This window comes from Anguilla anguilla, chromosome 1 (assembly GCF_013347855.1).
Source record: "Anguilla anguilla isolate fAngAng1 chromosome 1, fAngAng1.pri, whole genome shotgun sequence".
Classification (NCBI taxonomy): domain Eukaryota; kingdom Metazoa; phylum Chordata; class Actinopteri; order Anguilliformes; family Anguillidae; genus Anguilla; species Anguilla anguilla.
The window spans coordinates 71,965,466-71,982,622 of record NC_049201.1 but is presented as its reverse complement, the minus strand read 5'-3'; the positions used below and the strand labels follow the sequence as shown (position 1 = coordinate 71,982,622).

At 43.7% G+C, this 17,157-nt stretch overlaps 2 protein-coding genes across 2 annotated transcripts; both read right to left on the bottom strand.

Annotated features, from left to right (window-relative positions):
* Positions 1–673: 673 nt before the first annotated feature.
* On the bottom strand, positions 674–8,058 carry gapdh (glyceraldehyde-3-phosphate dehydrogenase). The gene is made up of 12 exons (XM_035392337.1): positions 7,962–8,058; positions 7,092–7,137; positions 4,501–4,600; positions 4,176–4,282; positions 3,962–4,052; positions 3,339–3,454; positions 2,533–2,614; positions 2,240–2,391; positions 1,751–1,829; positions 1,568–1,651; positions 1,290–1,387; positions 674–992 (listed from the first exon to the last, which is right to left on the bottom strand). Exons 2-12 carry the CDS (start codon positions 7,112–7,114, stop codon positions 923–925), a joined length of 1,002 nt encoding a protein of 333 aa, XP_035248228.1. The 5' UTR covers positions 7,115–7,137; positions 7,962–8,058; the 3' UTR covers positions 674–922.
* A 4,152-nt stretch (positions 8,059–12,210) lies between these two features.
* wu:fj39g12 (uncharacterized protein LOC563937 homolog) lies at positions 12,211–14,425 on the bottom strand. Its single transcript, XM_035411520.1, has 3 exons — positions 14,111–14,425; positions 13,687–13,833; positions 12,211–13,391 (listed from the first exon to the last, which is right to left on the bottom strand). Exons 2-3 carry the CDS (start codon positions 13,783–13,785, stop codon positions 13,095–13,097), a joined length of 396 nt encoding a protein of 131 aa, XP_035267411.1. The 5' UTR covers positions 13,786–13,833; positions 14,111–14,425; the 3' UTR covers positions 12,211–13,094.
* Between the last annotated feature and the right edge of the window lie 2,732 nt (positions 14,426–17,157).

The window sequence follows — 17,157 nt, the reverse complement described above, 5'->3', positions numbered from 1 at the left end:
AAATTATAGTTTTGTGAAATCATGCGGTGATCTCAATATAGCAAATTGATAAATAAACACAGCAGGTCAAATTGCAGCATGCTTAGCTGGACTTTAAACCTCTGGAGCACAGAATTGCATTACAACAAGACCAGCGATTCAAGTCTGTGAAATATGGATCAGCTCTTCCTGTTGTAATGCAGTTCTGTGGTCTAGGGGTTTAAATGTGAGGTATTAAGTCCAGCTATACACATTGCAACTGACCCACACAATTTGTCTACTCCATTTAATTAGTCAATTGACACAACTGAGTCCCAACAAACCTGCCAAACACAAGGAAACCCCTTTGCGGCCAAGCTTGGCTGTCATGGAGTCTAGGTTTCTCAAACTGTGGAGACAATGTTCAGTAAGCCAATAGCAGTTCTAAGTGAGGTCTGGAGTCTGCCGTCTTTCATGAGGCACTTCTGGTTGCAAACAGTTTCTCAGTGAAAACCCTCTGAACATTGGTCATACTGGAAGCATGGCTCAGATTAGTTCCAAAGTTTAACGGAATTTACATGAAATAGTGGGCTTCCGTTCTCAATATCCACGTTGAGCTTGCGTTCAATGGTCAGGACGAGTTTGAGTTTCCAACATTCACCAAGTCAGAAACGGTATACCCAGTACCATCCATCCATAAACAAACAGAACCAAATTCAATTTACTCACAAACCGAGGACTTTATTTGGTGACAAACTATGCAGTCTAAACCTCTTTTGGGGGGATCAAACTGAAAATTGAATTTTGTTCATTACAATTAATGTAATTTTACCTCACACCGAACAGAACAGGGCTTTTTTGGTACAAAAGAAATGAACACATCTTCAATTTTTATTCATTCACAGGCAGTCTGATGGAGAGTCCAATCAAGGAGAGAAATTCCTCACAGGATCAGCTGGTGGCTCTACTCCTTTGAGGCCATGTGGACCATCAGGTCAACGACGCGGTTGCTGTAGCCGAACTCGTTGTCGTACCTGTCAAAAAAGGGCATGTCGTTAAGTGAAATGAAAGCAGGAGGATGTTCAGAGAGCCAACCAGCCGTCTTATTCAGAGCCTGACCTGCACTTCATTCACACTCACTTAACAGTCAACGGAACAATCCCTGAGAAGCTAAACAAGTTCTGCACTGTTGGACTGGACTTTCAGACGCGTCAACCACAGTGCAGATCTTTTAATATCAGTGAAATTTCCCCGCCACCGCGCATACGGCAAGCCAGGATCAGTCAGAAGACCGTGGGAAGAGTATCTGTACTGATCTAAATGGTACATACCATGAGACAAGCTTCACAAAGTGGTCATTCAGTGCAATTCCAGCACCAGCATCAAAGATGGAGGAGTGGGTGTCTCCATTGAAGTCGGTGGATACCACCTAAGAGTGAAAGCAAGAGGGCAGATGATGGTAACCAGGAATATTAAGTGATTGACATCATCAGTACCATAATTTCTTCATTTCTAAATCAGTGTCACCTAACACTCTGATAATGAAATAAATCTGCTAACCAGCGTCAGTTGGAATCAATTTGAATCAACGTTAGAGTCCGGCACTGACCTGGTGTTCTGTGTATCCCAGAATGCCCTTCATGGGCCCTTCTGCCGCTTCCTTAATCACCTTCTTGATGTCATCATACTTAGCCTGGATTGGAGGAGGGAAGGAGACGCAGTCAAAGACCACTTCTGGGTATTAATTGTAGAGGTATAGCATTTATTCAAAAGAGGGGAGTTAGAGACTTACGGGTTTCTCCAGACGGACTGTCAGGTCAACCACAGACACGTTGGGAGTGGGGACACGGAAAGCCATACCGGTCAGCTTGCTGAAAGAGAAAGTGAAAGCAGACAGTGATCATCTTTAGACATGCAGACAGGGAAGGTTATATTTAAGGCTTCAGAAGCCTCACTTGTATGCAATCTATAAACGTCCAGCTTTGAGTTTCAAAAATACAGGACTTTGGTTTAACTAACAACTTTAAACGCATGAAAATCTGGGCTGTCCGTTATAAATTCCTACTATTGCATTCATAAGTCCATCCAGTGTTACAAGTCCTACTATTGCATTTCTGTACTTATCCTACATAACTTAAAAAAAAAAAAAATTTTGGTATAAGGGTTGGCTTAAACGGCTGAAGAGGTAGCACCACAGGAACTGCAACGCAAGGCTGCACGCAGCAGTAACTTTAGCGTGGCACTGCCATGCCCAGGAGGGAGCAGCAGCGTCGGCACTTACCCGTTAAGCTCGGGGATGACCTTCCCCACAGCCTTGGCGGCACCAGTGGAGGCGGGGATGATGTTCTGGCTGGCGCCACGGCCGTCCCTCCACAGCTTGCCAGAGGGCCCGTCCACCGTCTTCTGGGTAGCTGTGATGGCGTGTACTGTGCTCTAAGGGTAACAGAAAGGAGACGCGGAGGTTGGCCGAGGAGGTCTCCTGTCCTGCACTTCTGAACTAAGCCTTACATCCCAGAGCCTTTTTATATATAAATGCAAATGATACAAGTAACTGAAATCACACAAGATCCTCACCATGAGTCCCTCAATAATTACGAATTTGTCATTGACGACCTTGGCCAGGGGAGCCAGGCAGTTGGTTGTGCAGGAGGCATTGCTGTGGAGAGAAGTGACATCACAATCTTACCACTCAGCTGTCAGGAGTGCATTATGGGGGTTGAAGTTTATATTTGAAAAGGGGGGAAAAAAAAAAAAAAGGAAAAAAAAAAATATAACCAATTTCTTTTAGAAAAAATATTCTAGGTTTTCTCCATTTAAGTTTTTGTAACCCATTTAACCAGGTCCTCCCCATCCCTTCTTCGCATTTGGAACACACAATTTGTATCTGTAGGCCCATCATTGCAACCTCCACAGATTCAGGAGAGCACAGATAAGCACGTTCTACACCAGGGGTGGGCCATTTCATTCCCGTGGGGTCGTGTGCATTCAGGTTTTCGTGGTCACCAATTACACAGGCCAAATTAGCCAATTGGCTGAATGCACTTGTGCTGGTTTAAGTGTGGATTAGACCACCAGAAGAGATTTCATGTTGGGACACAGGTACAGTTGCTGCAGAGGAGAATGCTCCATGCGCAGCTGCACAGTGGCTGCAGAGGAGTGCTCCATGTGCAGCTGGTGTCTGCAGGCTCCTGATGTCTGAATGATGAGCTGCTGACAGCCCTGCCAATGGCCTGCAGGGCTTCCAGCCAAGGTCTGGCACAGCAAGGATGGATGACTGACTGGGCTCTGTCGCATGCACCGCACCACACTGCACCACGCCCCCCCTCCACCCACACAAGGATAAGCCATCCACAAGGACACAGGAGATGACAGGGACATACCTGACAACCTTCAGGGATTTGTCATATTTTTCGTGGTTGACGCCCATCACGAACATGGGGGCGTCAGCGCTGGGGGCGGAGATGATGACCCTCTTGGCACCTCCCTTCAGGTGAGTCTACGTTGGGAGAATGTGGAGAGGCAGTGTGTTAGTCAGTGCTGTCCCTATACCCGCCTGTCTTCGTTTAAAAATATTCAATGCCAAGCGGCTATATTTTATGGACATTTATATACAGTTAAAACATCTAAACTTGTGTAAAGCACGCTGAGCTGCATTCTTATTAAAAACATGTTAACTCTATATGACTAACTAAACCACAGCAACATAGCTATGTGGAGAGGGCAGCAGTGTGTACACACGTGCATGTATGCATGTGCTGACAACAAAACCGGCCAACAATTTGCATCTGATAAAGCATTCCTGTATTCACACCATGACCACAGCACTTTGGGGGGGGGGGGGGGGGGGGGGGGGGGGAGAAGAGTTGAATGGAAACTTGAATGGTGTTCAAGTGACCCAGATTACACCCCCCCACACCCCCACCCCCAATAAGGAGCTACAGTAAGCAGCAGTTATACACTGTAGCCAGGAGTGATAATCCAGGCATGAAGGTCAGGCACGTACAGAGGCCTTCTCGATGGTGGTGAAGACACCAGTGGATTCCACAACGTAGTCGGCACCAGCCTCGCCCCATTTGATGTTGGTGGGGTCCCTCCTGCAAGCCGGGGGGGGGGGGGGGGGGGGGGGGGGGGGGGACAAAGAGCAGGTGAGAAACGAGACGCAGAGCACCAGGATGACCCATCCTGAAACTTCACACTGGCAGGATGGAGGCACTCACTCGTGGAACACTGTGATAACATGGCCAGCAATGTGGAGCTTTCCGCCTTCGGCCTTCACCTCACCGTGGAAACGTCCGTGGGTGGAGTCATACTTGAACATGTACACCTTGTGGGGGGGGGATGGAATGGGTGGTGAGAGTGTAGAGAAGAGATGGAAGGGTGAAATGCCAAAACAAAGAGAGACTGACAGTTCAAACCTACAAAAGCTGTAACGTTCAGAAGCACTGCCTTCATCAATCCAGTTGTACGTACAGAACGGCCCTTCTACTGTGTTACTCCCTATCATCCCCCATTTTTTATTTTTAAACAATCCTCTCTTCTCACCATGTAGTCCAGGTCAATGAAGGGGTCATTGATGGCCACAACCTGGACCTTTCCGGAATGGAAAGCAGCGCGGGTCACAAGACGACCAATACGCCCGAATCTGAGAACGATAAAATGCCGAAGTTAAAACACCACTTTATGATATGCAACTCAACTTCGTGAAAAAGGACCAGCAGTCAAAAATACAGCAAGACACCCTTTAAACGTATTAACAAAACTTAACTTGATGTCGCGATGCCTATATTGTAATTCCCTGTTCCTGACAGTAGAGGGCATGAGTGGGCCAGTCACAGCAACCCAGCAGCCTATTGCCTTTCATGGTCAGCCTTCCTCAGCTGATAAAATGGAATACCACAGGGACCATGACACTAATAAGCAGAGGCTATATGGTTCCATGCCATAGATGGTTGGTATGAATAGACTGCTCTGCATTACCACTCACAGTTCATGCATGATACTACAGTGAACACTGACACATTCAATGTCACAGAGTTTACCAGCAAGTCACTGCAGGTCATTTTTTTTGGATTCACCCACAGTTGCATAGGTTGAAAGGGTTGTAAAAATATCAGAGTGAAATCAGACTCCTAGCTGGAACAAGGCCATACGAGTTATTTTTGGGCATAAAGTTTAGCCGTCGTTTCTACACAAGCCGGTCCCTTCAGTGCAATGAATGATCAGCTTGATTATCAGGGGGTTATTGTTTAACCAGAACACAGGCTGGTGGGAGACTAGCCGTGGAGCCTTACCGGACAGTGGGGTCGTCACATTTACCCGAGAACACCGTGCACCGAATGCTAATATGCACACTCACAGGCGAAGTGCCCAAACAACATGGAGCAATATGACAACAAAAGGCAAGGGACTGGCATCACTTGGGTACACGACTGGTCTGGGTGTTGCATCCTCAGTACAAATCATTACCACTGAAGTAACTTCAGTTGGCAGTAGGGACACGTACGATTGCAGAGATAAGGAACTCATTTTGTATTTGACACACTCAAACATGGCCCTCAGTCATTCTCATATATTTATTGTGTGCCCTAAGAAGGGAACTGTCTGTCATTGGCACAGTTTGTAAAATTACCAACTTAACAGACATATCAGTCAAGTATATGCCATCCGCTCTGGAATGTAGAATCAAGGGCAGTTCTCAGGCTACTCCAAGCTCAGTTGCACAGGGGCAACCTTTTAAGAACTGAAGGCAGTTCTGGAGACTAGCGCAGAACAGCAGCACAGTAGTACAAAGGGCGTAAAATTGGGCTTACTTCAGTTAAGTTAAAGGCACTCATCCACGTCACTAGAGTAAGCCCAGTTTTATAGTCTTTGCACTGTACCACCATTATTTGCTGGTGTCCAGATATCACTGCCCTGTTCAATGAGCACCTTATTTTTTCTGAATCTAAAAGGTTTTATTTTTTTTCTTTAAATGAGCAGCCAGTGATTGTTTTATTTTTCCTAATGGCAGCAAGCTGACCTTATTTCTAAAAAATTACATAAAATACAAAATACCATCATACCAAAAAAGTTGGAGCTAGGCCAGAAACTGACCAGTATATGCATCATCTACCATATTAGTCTAGAGGGGCTTATACAGTAGATACTATAAAGCCAAGAGACCAAATCATCTGTCCAATGAAGTGCATGTGAACTGTGAATTAAACAACTTTAATGTTGGCAGAAGAGCGTTACTCAACAAGCTGGAAAATATTTACTGACTAGATAAGTGTAATCGCGCCAGGTGAGTGCAAGGCAGAACTTTGAACAGTGGTGACGCACAGCTCAGCAGCTATGCGCAATTACACACTCCCCCCTTCTCTAAACAAGAGCCCAGTGCAAAAACACTTTAGCAACGAAGGGAAGCAAGAACAAAGTCCTAGTTAAGGGCCACCGTGTGGAGCGTGGGCAACGTGCGTACAGTTTGTGAAACCGTCACGGGTGCCCCCGGTACCCCCGCCCTGCTCATCGGCCCTCCCCAATGAGAACAGCGCACCCAGATGCACCTGACTCTAGTGAGCTTGGTCAGCGTCTGGGTTGCTCATTTTCGGACGTGCCTACAGCCCTGCGAGTACACTAGGGCATTTGGCGCCATGGTATGCGGTCACGGGTCACGTCAGGACAAGTCCTCGAGCGGCTTTTTCAGAAACGGTTTAAAACTGTGTCGGTTTCCTTTCCTCACGGATGCTTGAAGTCAGTTGAGGATCTATGGGTTATGCGCAGAGAATGCTAGTGGACAAACACAGTCTGCACAAGAGACGTGTGAACTTGTGCTGAAAGGTTGTCTGGCTAAAATTAGAGCGAAGGAGGGAGGAATGTGACAGCTGAGGCAGGGGAGTGATATGACAACCAAACTATAATTAAAGACACTGGAAAAAGGGAGGCTGGAAGGCAGAGGGGGACACCACTGGCAAAACACAGCAAGTCCACGTGTGAAATGAAGGCATCGAGGGCATTGTGCAACTCTGCACCAAGGTTATCACTTTGCAACCTTTGAACTTCCTACTGAATGCGAACAAGGTAAACAGCACATCTTAACTCGGAAGCAAGGTTTTGGGACAGCGAGTTATACAATTAAAAGGAAAGACTCTTACCCGTTGACTCCAACTTTCACCATTTTGCCTGAATTTGTTCAGTCCTCTGAAAAAAAAAAATGAAGACATAAATCTTAAGACTTATACAAATGGAGACAGAGGCCTCAGAACATAACTGAACTGATAATCTCAGAGATAAGTGCAATGTCTGAGATGAAAGACTTCAATCTATACAAACACACATGCTTCTGTTAATAAGTCATCAACAAGCTATATGGAACTCCTGATAAGATTCTGCACATGGGCTGCCAATGGGAAGACAAAATTAAAAGAAGTTGTGTACCACCTGCATGTGCTTATATGGTCAATAGGCTACATGGTCTGCACAAGGACAATCAATACCAGTTAGGAACAAATCAACACTTATTTCGCAAAGATAGCCCTTTTCTAGATTTGGAAACATCAAGGACCAGCAAACTGAACCTGACCTATCAATCTACAAGCATTCAGAAGACAACCGCTGTCCTCATTCAAAAGCGAAATCAGCGGAGGTACACATTGCAGGACATTCGCACTGGATTTATTTAGTCGTTTTGGACAGCAAGTTAAATTACGTCATAGTTTAGCAGGATAGAAGGTCTGCTAACAATCGGCGGACCAGCATTAGACAATGGTGCAATCAATCCGAATGAGCAAGCAGAGAATGTAGGCTAAATCGCATTTAATTGCAACAAACTAAACTACTGTTGAACGTGATGAACGTTTGTAATCTAAATAATATATGATACCAATTTTAAGGTTCAGAAGAATTCAGCTTATATGAATGACAAAGATATAGCAAACAGATCAATTCAGTGCAAGTATGTTGACTAATATTCAGCTACAGCTTGGAAAAACTGCATATAAGCAAGGGCTGTTAGCAAGCGTTACCGTTTGTGAGTAGCCTCTGCACGTCTGTTCCAGAACTCAAATGTGTGAGCTGGGTCAAGCGAAGTTGCATTGGGAATTTATTGTATCACCTCGTGAAGGCCACACCCCCTCTCCTTAACCCACGTGTTGGTCCGCCCCTCTAGAATGTCAAGGTCGTCAAAGTTACTGAAATTTGAAGTTCGGATATTTCCTAAATTAAACTCTTATGTTGCACGTTTAAAAGCAGCACCTTGATACATAAGCAAATGCGAAGTTTTGATTGACCTTTCAAAGTTCATATTATAAGTGAGGTTAGGGTAAAAAGGGGGAGAGACTCTTTTTAATCTCTGTCCTATGGATAACATGAATCGTGGTGATACGCATAATGTTGCCCGTCTGCCAATTATGTAGTGTAGCCTACTGAAGAAGATTCGTGCAGTTTCTGACTGCCCAGTCTAATCGACAGTAACAGAATCCAGCCCTCGTGTAATTCTGGCATTTTGCTTGCAGGTGTTGTACGCACGATGGCAGCCCTGCAAACGGCTAGGTCAGTGACTAACGGGACCATGAATTCGACAAGTTTTGCGTTTATTGCTAATGCACAGGTAAACGAACTGTATTTAAGAATCTTTTATTTAGTTTCCCCCCGATAAAATACAAAGAGTACGTGAAAAAAAATATGTGCATGGACTTCCATCGTCCATCGCTATATGAAACACAGCAGGAGAGCGCTTTATATCTCCAGTCTTTACCGTTACCTGCTGTGTGCAATAAACCTCACTGAATGTAAACATGTAAATGAAAAATCGCTCCAATGCTCTGAAAATTACTTTCCAGGTTGGAGGATATTCTTTGAAATTTTCTAAAATAAAAAATTAATGTAGAAAAATGAAGCCATATACATTATTCATATTGTTCAGTAGTCACTTCTGCATGGTCCTGGAGTGCCGCAGAGTCTGCGTTGCTAAGTGTTGCTAAGCACTTGCAGAGCAATCGATCAGTGAAAGCAGTTTAACCCTGATTTCTTGGGTCTGAATCGGTTGCTGATTTTAAGCTGAAAACAAAAACCAACAGACTCCCTGGCTCTCCTGGACCAGGACTGAAGACCTATGATAATGATTAGCATATATTCCTTTGTCCTTCCCATATTGCATGTTATGTTTACGATTTCATAATCAAATGTGCAAGGACAGTGTGAATGTAACCTGGAAGTCCCCAAAGTACGGACTGGGAAACCATACTTCTGTTAAATGGTATAAGTGTAGTAGTAACTTTACTTCTGAGTTCCTGTAGTTGTGCATGTTTATTGACTGAATAGAACCATGAATAGCCTCTACCTGTGCATTGTGTCTGTCTGAGATTTACTGAATGCCACCACTTCTGATGTAGGTTACTGTAACTTTACTTATTATGTAAGACAAAGGTGTGGGGTGGTGGGGGGTTGGCAGGAGGGGATTGTGAGGTAATGACAGATATAAAAAGTCCTTAGATAGCAAGTTAAGAGGGAGAGATACAGCTGTATGGCTGACCTTCTCAAAAGTGATTGAGCCAGAAGCAGGAGAGGGATCAGATCTCTTTCTTCCTGGGCGTGACATTTACTGCAAAGAACATGACCCAGTGCTTTCACCTTATAACCACCCCGCTCTCGCCTAAGAAATGGTCGGGCACCGTAGGCCTCACTATATTTCGATTGCGCACGCGTAGTTTTTGAAGATGTACATGCAGGTACATCCGGGTCTAGAAATCTGTTTCTGGCCTGTGTGATCCATCTCCTGCGAAACCGTGCTGGCTAGAGGAAGCTATTTTTCCAACCTTGAAATGTCACAAAAAGGTATATATCTCATAGGTTTGAAACTGAACCATTGTAAAAAGCGGGTTGGATGAGTGGAATGAATGTATTGTAATATACTACATTACCCTCCTGTCTCAATTGTTCTCTTTAAGTCGCAAACCCAGGTCTAGTCCAGGATACCCAGGTAGTACCTTTGGTTAGCTAATCCAAGGGTCTTTTTACAAGAAGACAGGGTCTAAGAAAACTCTCCAAAGAGCTGTGTTGTACAAATACTCAGACTTAAACCATGCTTAATGACTGACTGTACTAATCTCAAGATATTCCTTTGAGCTGCATTGTATTTGATTGTTTATGTATTTGATTGTTTAGATTTCCTGTCATAGTTTCAATACCATAATAATCAACCTTTTACCAACTAAACATTATTGAATCATCTGGTCTAAAGTGTGGAAAAAGCAAACGTGAAAGCAAAAACCGTGTCTACCATACATGAATTTCCATTCTTGCAAATTGAATTCAAGTTATAATCTTGTACTCATTCAGACTTCTTGCACCAGCCATCATTATGTGTGGCATAATTTCTCATTTAAATGCTATGGTAACCTCAGATATCCTGACCAAGTTACGGACACCCTCCTCTCACCACCCCATCTTTTCAGTGCATAGCACTGAAGTTCATGTGAGGTAAAAGTCAAACTAAAAATAGATGCAACTTGCGAGACCTTTTTCGTGACCTGTTCCCACCCATGCTGCAGTCTGAAATGTCAGTCACGGAAACGGTTCACTTATAAAACACTTTTATTTTTGATTAATAAAGATCAGCTTGTGAGTCAGGTAGGTTCATGGGTGGGTTATTTAAAGCCTGTGCTGTGCATACTGTAAAGCACAAGAGAACTGTATCAACCCTCTCCCCATCCCTGCCACATCGACATTGAAATTCAACATAATATTAAATATCATGGTAATTTCTATCTTTGTTGACTGATATAATCCTATCACATACTGATAGACATTTTGGTGTACCTTTTTGGATCTAAAAAAAGATTGTAAGCATCCTTGTGTCATAGTGATAATAAATTAATAAACTGATTACTAACAATAACACACCCTACCTATGTAGATAAATCTTGGATATTTACACAAATTAATTATCCATCCAGTATCTAACCTGCAAGAAAACACCTTGGACAGGTTGTAGGGCACATGCACCATTCATTCTCACATTCATGCCTATGGGCAATTTAGACTCTTCAATTAACTTAATTTATTAAGTTACCGTGGCGGAGGGGGAAGGGCGGAGGGGGGAAATCCAAAAGCACGCTGGTAACAGTGTGCAAGCCTACGCTGTGCAAGTGACCGTCAAATGCACTGGAGATGAGTAACAGTCCTCCTCCAGCAACAAGAGTTCATTGAGGATTAATAGTAAAATACTGACACCTTGTGGTCACATTTAAAAAAAAACTTTCTTCAACTTAATTTTGGGGATCAATCCAGGGGTGTCCAATTTTACCCGAAAAGGGCTGGTGTGTGTGCAGGTGGTTAGCACTGCTGCCTCACAGCCAGGGTCAGCCCAAGGTTTTTGGGGGCCCCAAACAAAATGTATATATGGGGCCCTCTGTTTCGGTCGAAAACCACCCCCCAAGCCCCAGCCAATAAGATTTGGCACCAATAGAAATATATTTAGATCAATGAAAAAGCCATTGTCTTAGGGAACACAATTATTTATTTAAAAAATATATATTTATATATATCTTGGAGGGAGGGGGCCCCGAACCAATCTCCGGGCCCTAAACAAATGTTTACTTTGTTTATTGGGTTGGGCCGGCTCACAGCAAGAACAACCTGGGTTCAAATCCTGGCCTGGGCCTTTCTGTGTGGAGTTTGCATGTTCTTCCCTTGTCGCTCCGGGTGCTCCTGTTTCCTCCCACAGTCCAAAGACATGCAGGTAGGCTAATTGGGGACTCTAAATTGCCCATAAGTATGAATGTGTGAGTGAATGGTGAGTGAATTTTGTGTGCCCTGCGATATATTGGCGGCCTGTCTGGGGTGCCTCTCGCCCAATGCACAGTGGGATAGCCCCCAGCACCCTCCGCAACCCTTCCCAGGATAAGCAGGTATAGATAATAGATAGATGGATGAACGTATGGTCTTCAGTCAAGACATGGATGAGTAAAATCGGGTGTCTAAGAAAACATAAACCTGCACCCACAATGGCCCTTTTCGGATAAGACTGGACCTCCTTGGATTTATCCTGTAACTATTTTTCTTGGGTAAAGTGGAAATCTGTTTTACAGCTTAATTTTAAAGCTTAATTCTAAATTCAATTTGAAATTCAATTCTGACACAGGAGGCTCCAAATTATTGGCATGTTTAGCTTGTGAAAGAAAGGATATCGATTTTTTGGGTGAGGGGGTGGGTCATTTTTAAAATGGGAATATAAGATTTTGTTTAAGACACAAGTAAACCAGGAATGCTTACTGACTTGTACATGCCATTTTAATTGGATTTGCTTGGCTCAACAAAAGATACATATTTATAACAACGTAACAGGATGTTTATTTTATGCATTACAAAGTTAGATTTTCCTCGATTTAAATTTATTAGCAGAAATGCAGGTTATAATGGCCACAATGGGTTTTCAAAAGGGGTGCAAACTATGATTTCTCCATACCTATGACCAGGCTGAAGAAGTAAATTTGCACATTTGAAATGAAAGCTGTACCAACACATGAATACTATAACTGCCTACATATAAATCAAGGCACCAGTGATTAACTCGGTCTATGATTTTAAAATAAGACTTGTTCATGCTACATGGAATGTAAACAAAAGGAAATAACAAATCTTACTGCAATTAAATAACTGACATTTAAAAAATGTTAATTTACAGTCCATCAAACATGCAATTTAATTTACACTTATGTAGAACAATTAAACAAAATTCATCACAAATATTAATAATATACAGTAACTCTGAAAGACATAATACTCCAAATATTTGAAAGCAAACATAAGACAAATAATAGTCTACACACAAACAATAATTTAAAAATACACATCACTCAGGTTAAATATTACAACTCCACAACTGGAAAGAACAACTAGTTTGAACAATTCTACAAAGCATTAGCAACAGTTGGTAGGTTGGTATTATTACTAACTTTTAAGTTAATAACACATATCAGACTCTGTTTTTAACCATGGACTACGATAATTGCACCAGCAGTACAGTAAGTCTGCATTCTTCCCAGTATGGTTTGAATGAAAAGCAATATTCATTGGGGGGACCTTCACTGCACTTCATCATGTTGGTTGTAGTTCCAGTTTCGCTCCTGAAGATCAGCACTGACCACAGTCAACCACTAACATCCGAGACCGCTCAGCGAGCCAATGCGGTCAAGTTTGAGGCCAAAGCAACCCCGGTTCCAACCCCGCTTCGCTCTGTCCGGTAAAGCCCTTTTCCGATTGGCCAAAGCCCCCCTCAGGAGGCGGAACCAAGTGTTGTCGTTCTGCGAAGGAATGTCGATCCACTTGGGGTACTCTGCAACCTTTAGCCCCGAGCCCAACGGTTGTGGACTCTCCAGTTGATCTCCCGTCTGATTCTCAAGGTCATCAATGTTCAAGAGGTCATTGTAGTGTTCCAAAAACTGTTCGACAAACTAAATGTTGGTAAGGGTGAAAAAAGCAACAAAACAATATATTTACAATAGTTTCCACTAAAAGCATTATTATTAAAAAAAAAAAAAAAAAAAAAACCTATTAAATTATATGGTATATGTACAAAAGTTGATTACTTAAAACAGTATAATCCAATCAAATAAGTCAAACGTGAGAAGTGACACCTGCTGTCGATGTGCCAAGCGCAAGAAACGACACATTTGATTTGAGAATTGTACCGCACATTGGACTCCTAAGTTAGAGTCTCCCTCTCCTGCACCCTGTCTCTCTGCATACCTGTATGGCATCCACGGGGGTCCTGAGGGCTCGACTGTCTGCACGTTCCAGGGGAACTGCTAGGAGCAGCACGGCAAAGATCAGAGCCTTGCACATCATTGCAGGAAGGAGACCTGGACGAATGGGAACCTCTCCCCTTTTGTTGTGCTTCAAATTCAAACACAAAGAGTCGCAAAATTTAGCGCATTTCCTGTGAGACATAAAACTCTCTGACACATTTCACAGTACGAGTGATGTTAAACACTTATTATAGTGCACTACCAATGCTTTTCTGTAGAACACATTTACTGCGTGAAACTCATATTGGTACTATTTAGCAAAGATGGAAATTGAAATCCATGCACTACAAACCAAAGTTAATCATAAAACTTTTTTTTATGGTCATTAAACCTGTGCCTATAGAAGCAAAGGTAAAATTACCCACCTTTCTCCGTAGGTCTTCCCCTGAAGCTTGATGTATGCGACCGCTGTACTGTGTCGTTCATAGACTGTGTTCCATCTCTCCCTTTCTCTCTCTCTCTTCTACCTCTCTCACTTTTTGGCACCTTCTGAAAGCATCTCTCGCTCTCCCGCCCTCCCTCTCTCGCTGCTTCAGTGATCCTGTAAATGTAATGTTGTCTCTGGTCTAGCTCGCATGTACTCAACTCTGCGTCGATGTTATTGTATCTGCGTCAAGTGCAGCCCAGTCGGGAATTTACTGCTCTAATGCGCCATAACGCACCTAAACCACCCCCCGACTCTCATTTATATCCTGTCACTGGGATGTCACAGCTGTGGAGGAAGTGTCTTGAGTTGCCACAGCAACCTAGAATTACAGGTTGTCGCATTGCTTGCACCCCCATGAGTGGCATGATGTCACTCAAGAAAACATTGCGGTTCGAGGGCGAACTTTTGCCAAGACAATAATGCTGGTTGGGGAGGGTGGGGTGGGGTGGCAAGGTTCTCTCGTATTCATCTCCAATGCTTCACTCTCCATCATCCTTCCTCTTCCCCCCCCAAATTTCCCAGCAATCCTTCTTCATGACAAAACTGTCTGGGAGGCCCTCGTGGGGGGCAGCAGGGGGAGACCCGAGGCGATCCTGACTGGAACTCGCCAGCAGGCCAAAGAGTGGGAACCGAAAGACCTCACCGTGACTCGAGCTAACCCTTCCGTGTCTCTCACTTCTCTCTCCATCTTTTTTTATTTTTTTTATTCTCTCCTTCTGGCAGCGTGTGTCGCAGACTCATCCCCTTCTCCTGCCTCAGCGGGATACAGTCTGTCAGAGCCATCTGCTCTCTGGCCCCCCGCGGCCTCCCTGCTGGACCAACAGTGCGCACCCCCCCCCCCCCCAACACAAACACTTAGGACCGGCAACGATGTGCTACATGCTGCGAGGACATATTGCTGGGCTCATAAAAACGCAGTGCAAATGTTATGCACAAAGACATTTACATATTTACAGTCATGTTCTTTGACTCTTTCGAGTTACTCAGATACCACTTAGCCTTAAAAAAATAAAAAAAACCCAACAAACACTTCACTTCTCAATGCAGTACAGCAATCTGAAAACAAAAACAAGCTTTAGGAACAGAAAACCCCCATCAGCAATGTTCACCCATCCAGTATTTCTCTTGATCCCCAGAAATTTCGGATCTTTTTTAACCCCCCTAGCACTTACATTTTATTGCCTCTCAGTGTCTTGAAAAGACAAGTAGATTGAAGCTTCAGCCGTCAAACTTTTCAAAAGCCAGCAAGGTGTGATTTTACATAACTAGCTCACAAAGACAGGAGAGCAAATAATTGGCCTTCATGGCACTCTCTGTCATTTAAGAGATGGAGAACGAAAGAGGGAGTGGGAGGCAGAGTGGGCGAGAGGAGAGAGGAAAGAGATTAGCAACAAAAGATGGAGCGGGAATGAAACTACACTGCAATAAAATGTCAGCGCAGAGCAGGCGATAGAGGGAGGAGAGGGTGATGGAGGGAGGAGTGGGGGAGTGAGATCTGAGCAGGGGTGAGCGAGAGTGGATGAGGGAGAGCGAGTGGGTGGAAGGAGAAAATGAGAATGCAAGAGGGATGTATGCAAGGAAGAAGGGAAATGGGTAAGGAAAACTGAGAGGTAGAACGGATGCTTGTTCGTGCAAAACAATTTTTTAAAAATGCACCGCAGTTTTGTTGGAAAATGAAAAGGCGTGCAAAAGATTTGACCAACCTCTTAAACGGGTGGTAAAACCATCAATGCAACCAAATAGTGTGGCACAGTTTAGAAGAGGGGTGCAGTGGGCAGGGTGAGGGGAACGGAGAGGGGTAGTGGTCCTGTCTGGCCAAGCTGTGACAGAGCAAGTGAAGCCAAAAACTCACCTCACTGTCCAAATACAGGGCGGAGCTAACGACCAAGAATCAACCAGTTATCTGCCACAAGGAAATAAATTAGCCTCTCCCTGAGATCACCATTTGTGTAAACATGCACACACACACACAAGTCTTACAATCATCCATCTTGGACTTCCCTGCTGAATACACACAGATGCGCACTCACTTGCCCAGAGAACTAACAATGCGAGCTTAAATGTTTTTAGCAATGACGAATTCTTAAGAAATTTCGCAGAGATGACGTGATCGCGGTCACCATGTAACACGGTGAAGACAGGAAAGAGTAAGAACAAAAAACTGAAGAGACGGACCGAATGAAAGGAACGGTTCTCAAAATACAGATTAAATAGAAAGAAAAATATATTTGCTGGTTGTAAATTTATTGCATGTGTGTCACCCGGAATGGTTTCCGACAAAATGTGGCATTAGACAAAGGAACTGGAGTAAACACAAGACAGGTTTATTTAACAAAACATTAATCATCCATGTGAAATGTAATTGTCCCTTAACCCTAAGTGGTCGCACCATCTTAGCAGCAATAACTGCAACCAAACACTTCATATAATTTGATATCAGTCTTTCAAATTGCTGTGGACGGATTTTAGCCCGCTATTCTTTGCAAAAACTGCTTTAATTCAGACAAATTGGCAGGTTTTTGAGCATTACCTGCTCAGTTCCGGTCCTGCCACAGCATCTCTATTGGGCTGAAGTCAAGGTTTTGACTAGGCCACTTCAAAACTTTATTTTAGTTTATTTCCAGCCATTCAGATGTAGACTTGCGTTTGTGTTTTGGATCATTGTCTTGCTGCATAACCCAATTACACTTTAGCTCACGGAAAGAGGACTGGACATCCTCCTTAAGAATGCTCTGGTACGCAGCAGAATTCATGGTTCCTTCAATAATGAAAAGTCATCCAGGTTCCAAGGCAGCAAAGCATCCCCACACCATCACACTACCCCCACAATGTTTTACTGTTGGTATGATGTTCTTACTGAGAAACACTGCATTTGCGTTACTCCTGACATAACAGGACCGCTGTTGTCCAAAAAGTTCCACATTTGACTCATCCGTCTATAGGACGTTAACCCCAAAGGCTTGGGGATCATCCAGACGCTTTTCT

What these genes read in the sequence shown, in the direction of transcription:
- gapdh (XM_035392337.1), bottom strand. Translation starts at nt 7,114, where the DNA reads ATGGTGAAAGTTGGAGTCAACGG. An exon ending in TGGGATACACAGAACACCAG is followed by an intron (nt 1,388 to 1,567) that starts GTCAGTGCCGGA and finishes TTTCACTCTTAG; the next exon opens with GTGGTATCCACCGACTTCAA. An exon ending in TTTGTGAAGCTTGTCTCATG is followed by an intron (nt 993 to 1,289) that starts GTATGTACCATT and finishes CTTTTTTGACAG; the next exon opens with GTACGACAACGAGTTCGGCT.
- wu:fj39g12 (XM_035411520.1), bottom strand. Translation starts at nt 13,785, where the DNA reads ATGATGTGCAAGGCTCTGATCTTTGCCGTGCTGCTCCTAGCAGTTCCC. An exon ending in CCCCCGTGGATGCCATACAG is followed by an intron (nt 13,392 to 13,686) that starts GTATGCAGAGAG and finishes ACCAACATTTAG; the next exon opens with TTTGTCGAACAGTTTTTGGA.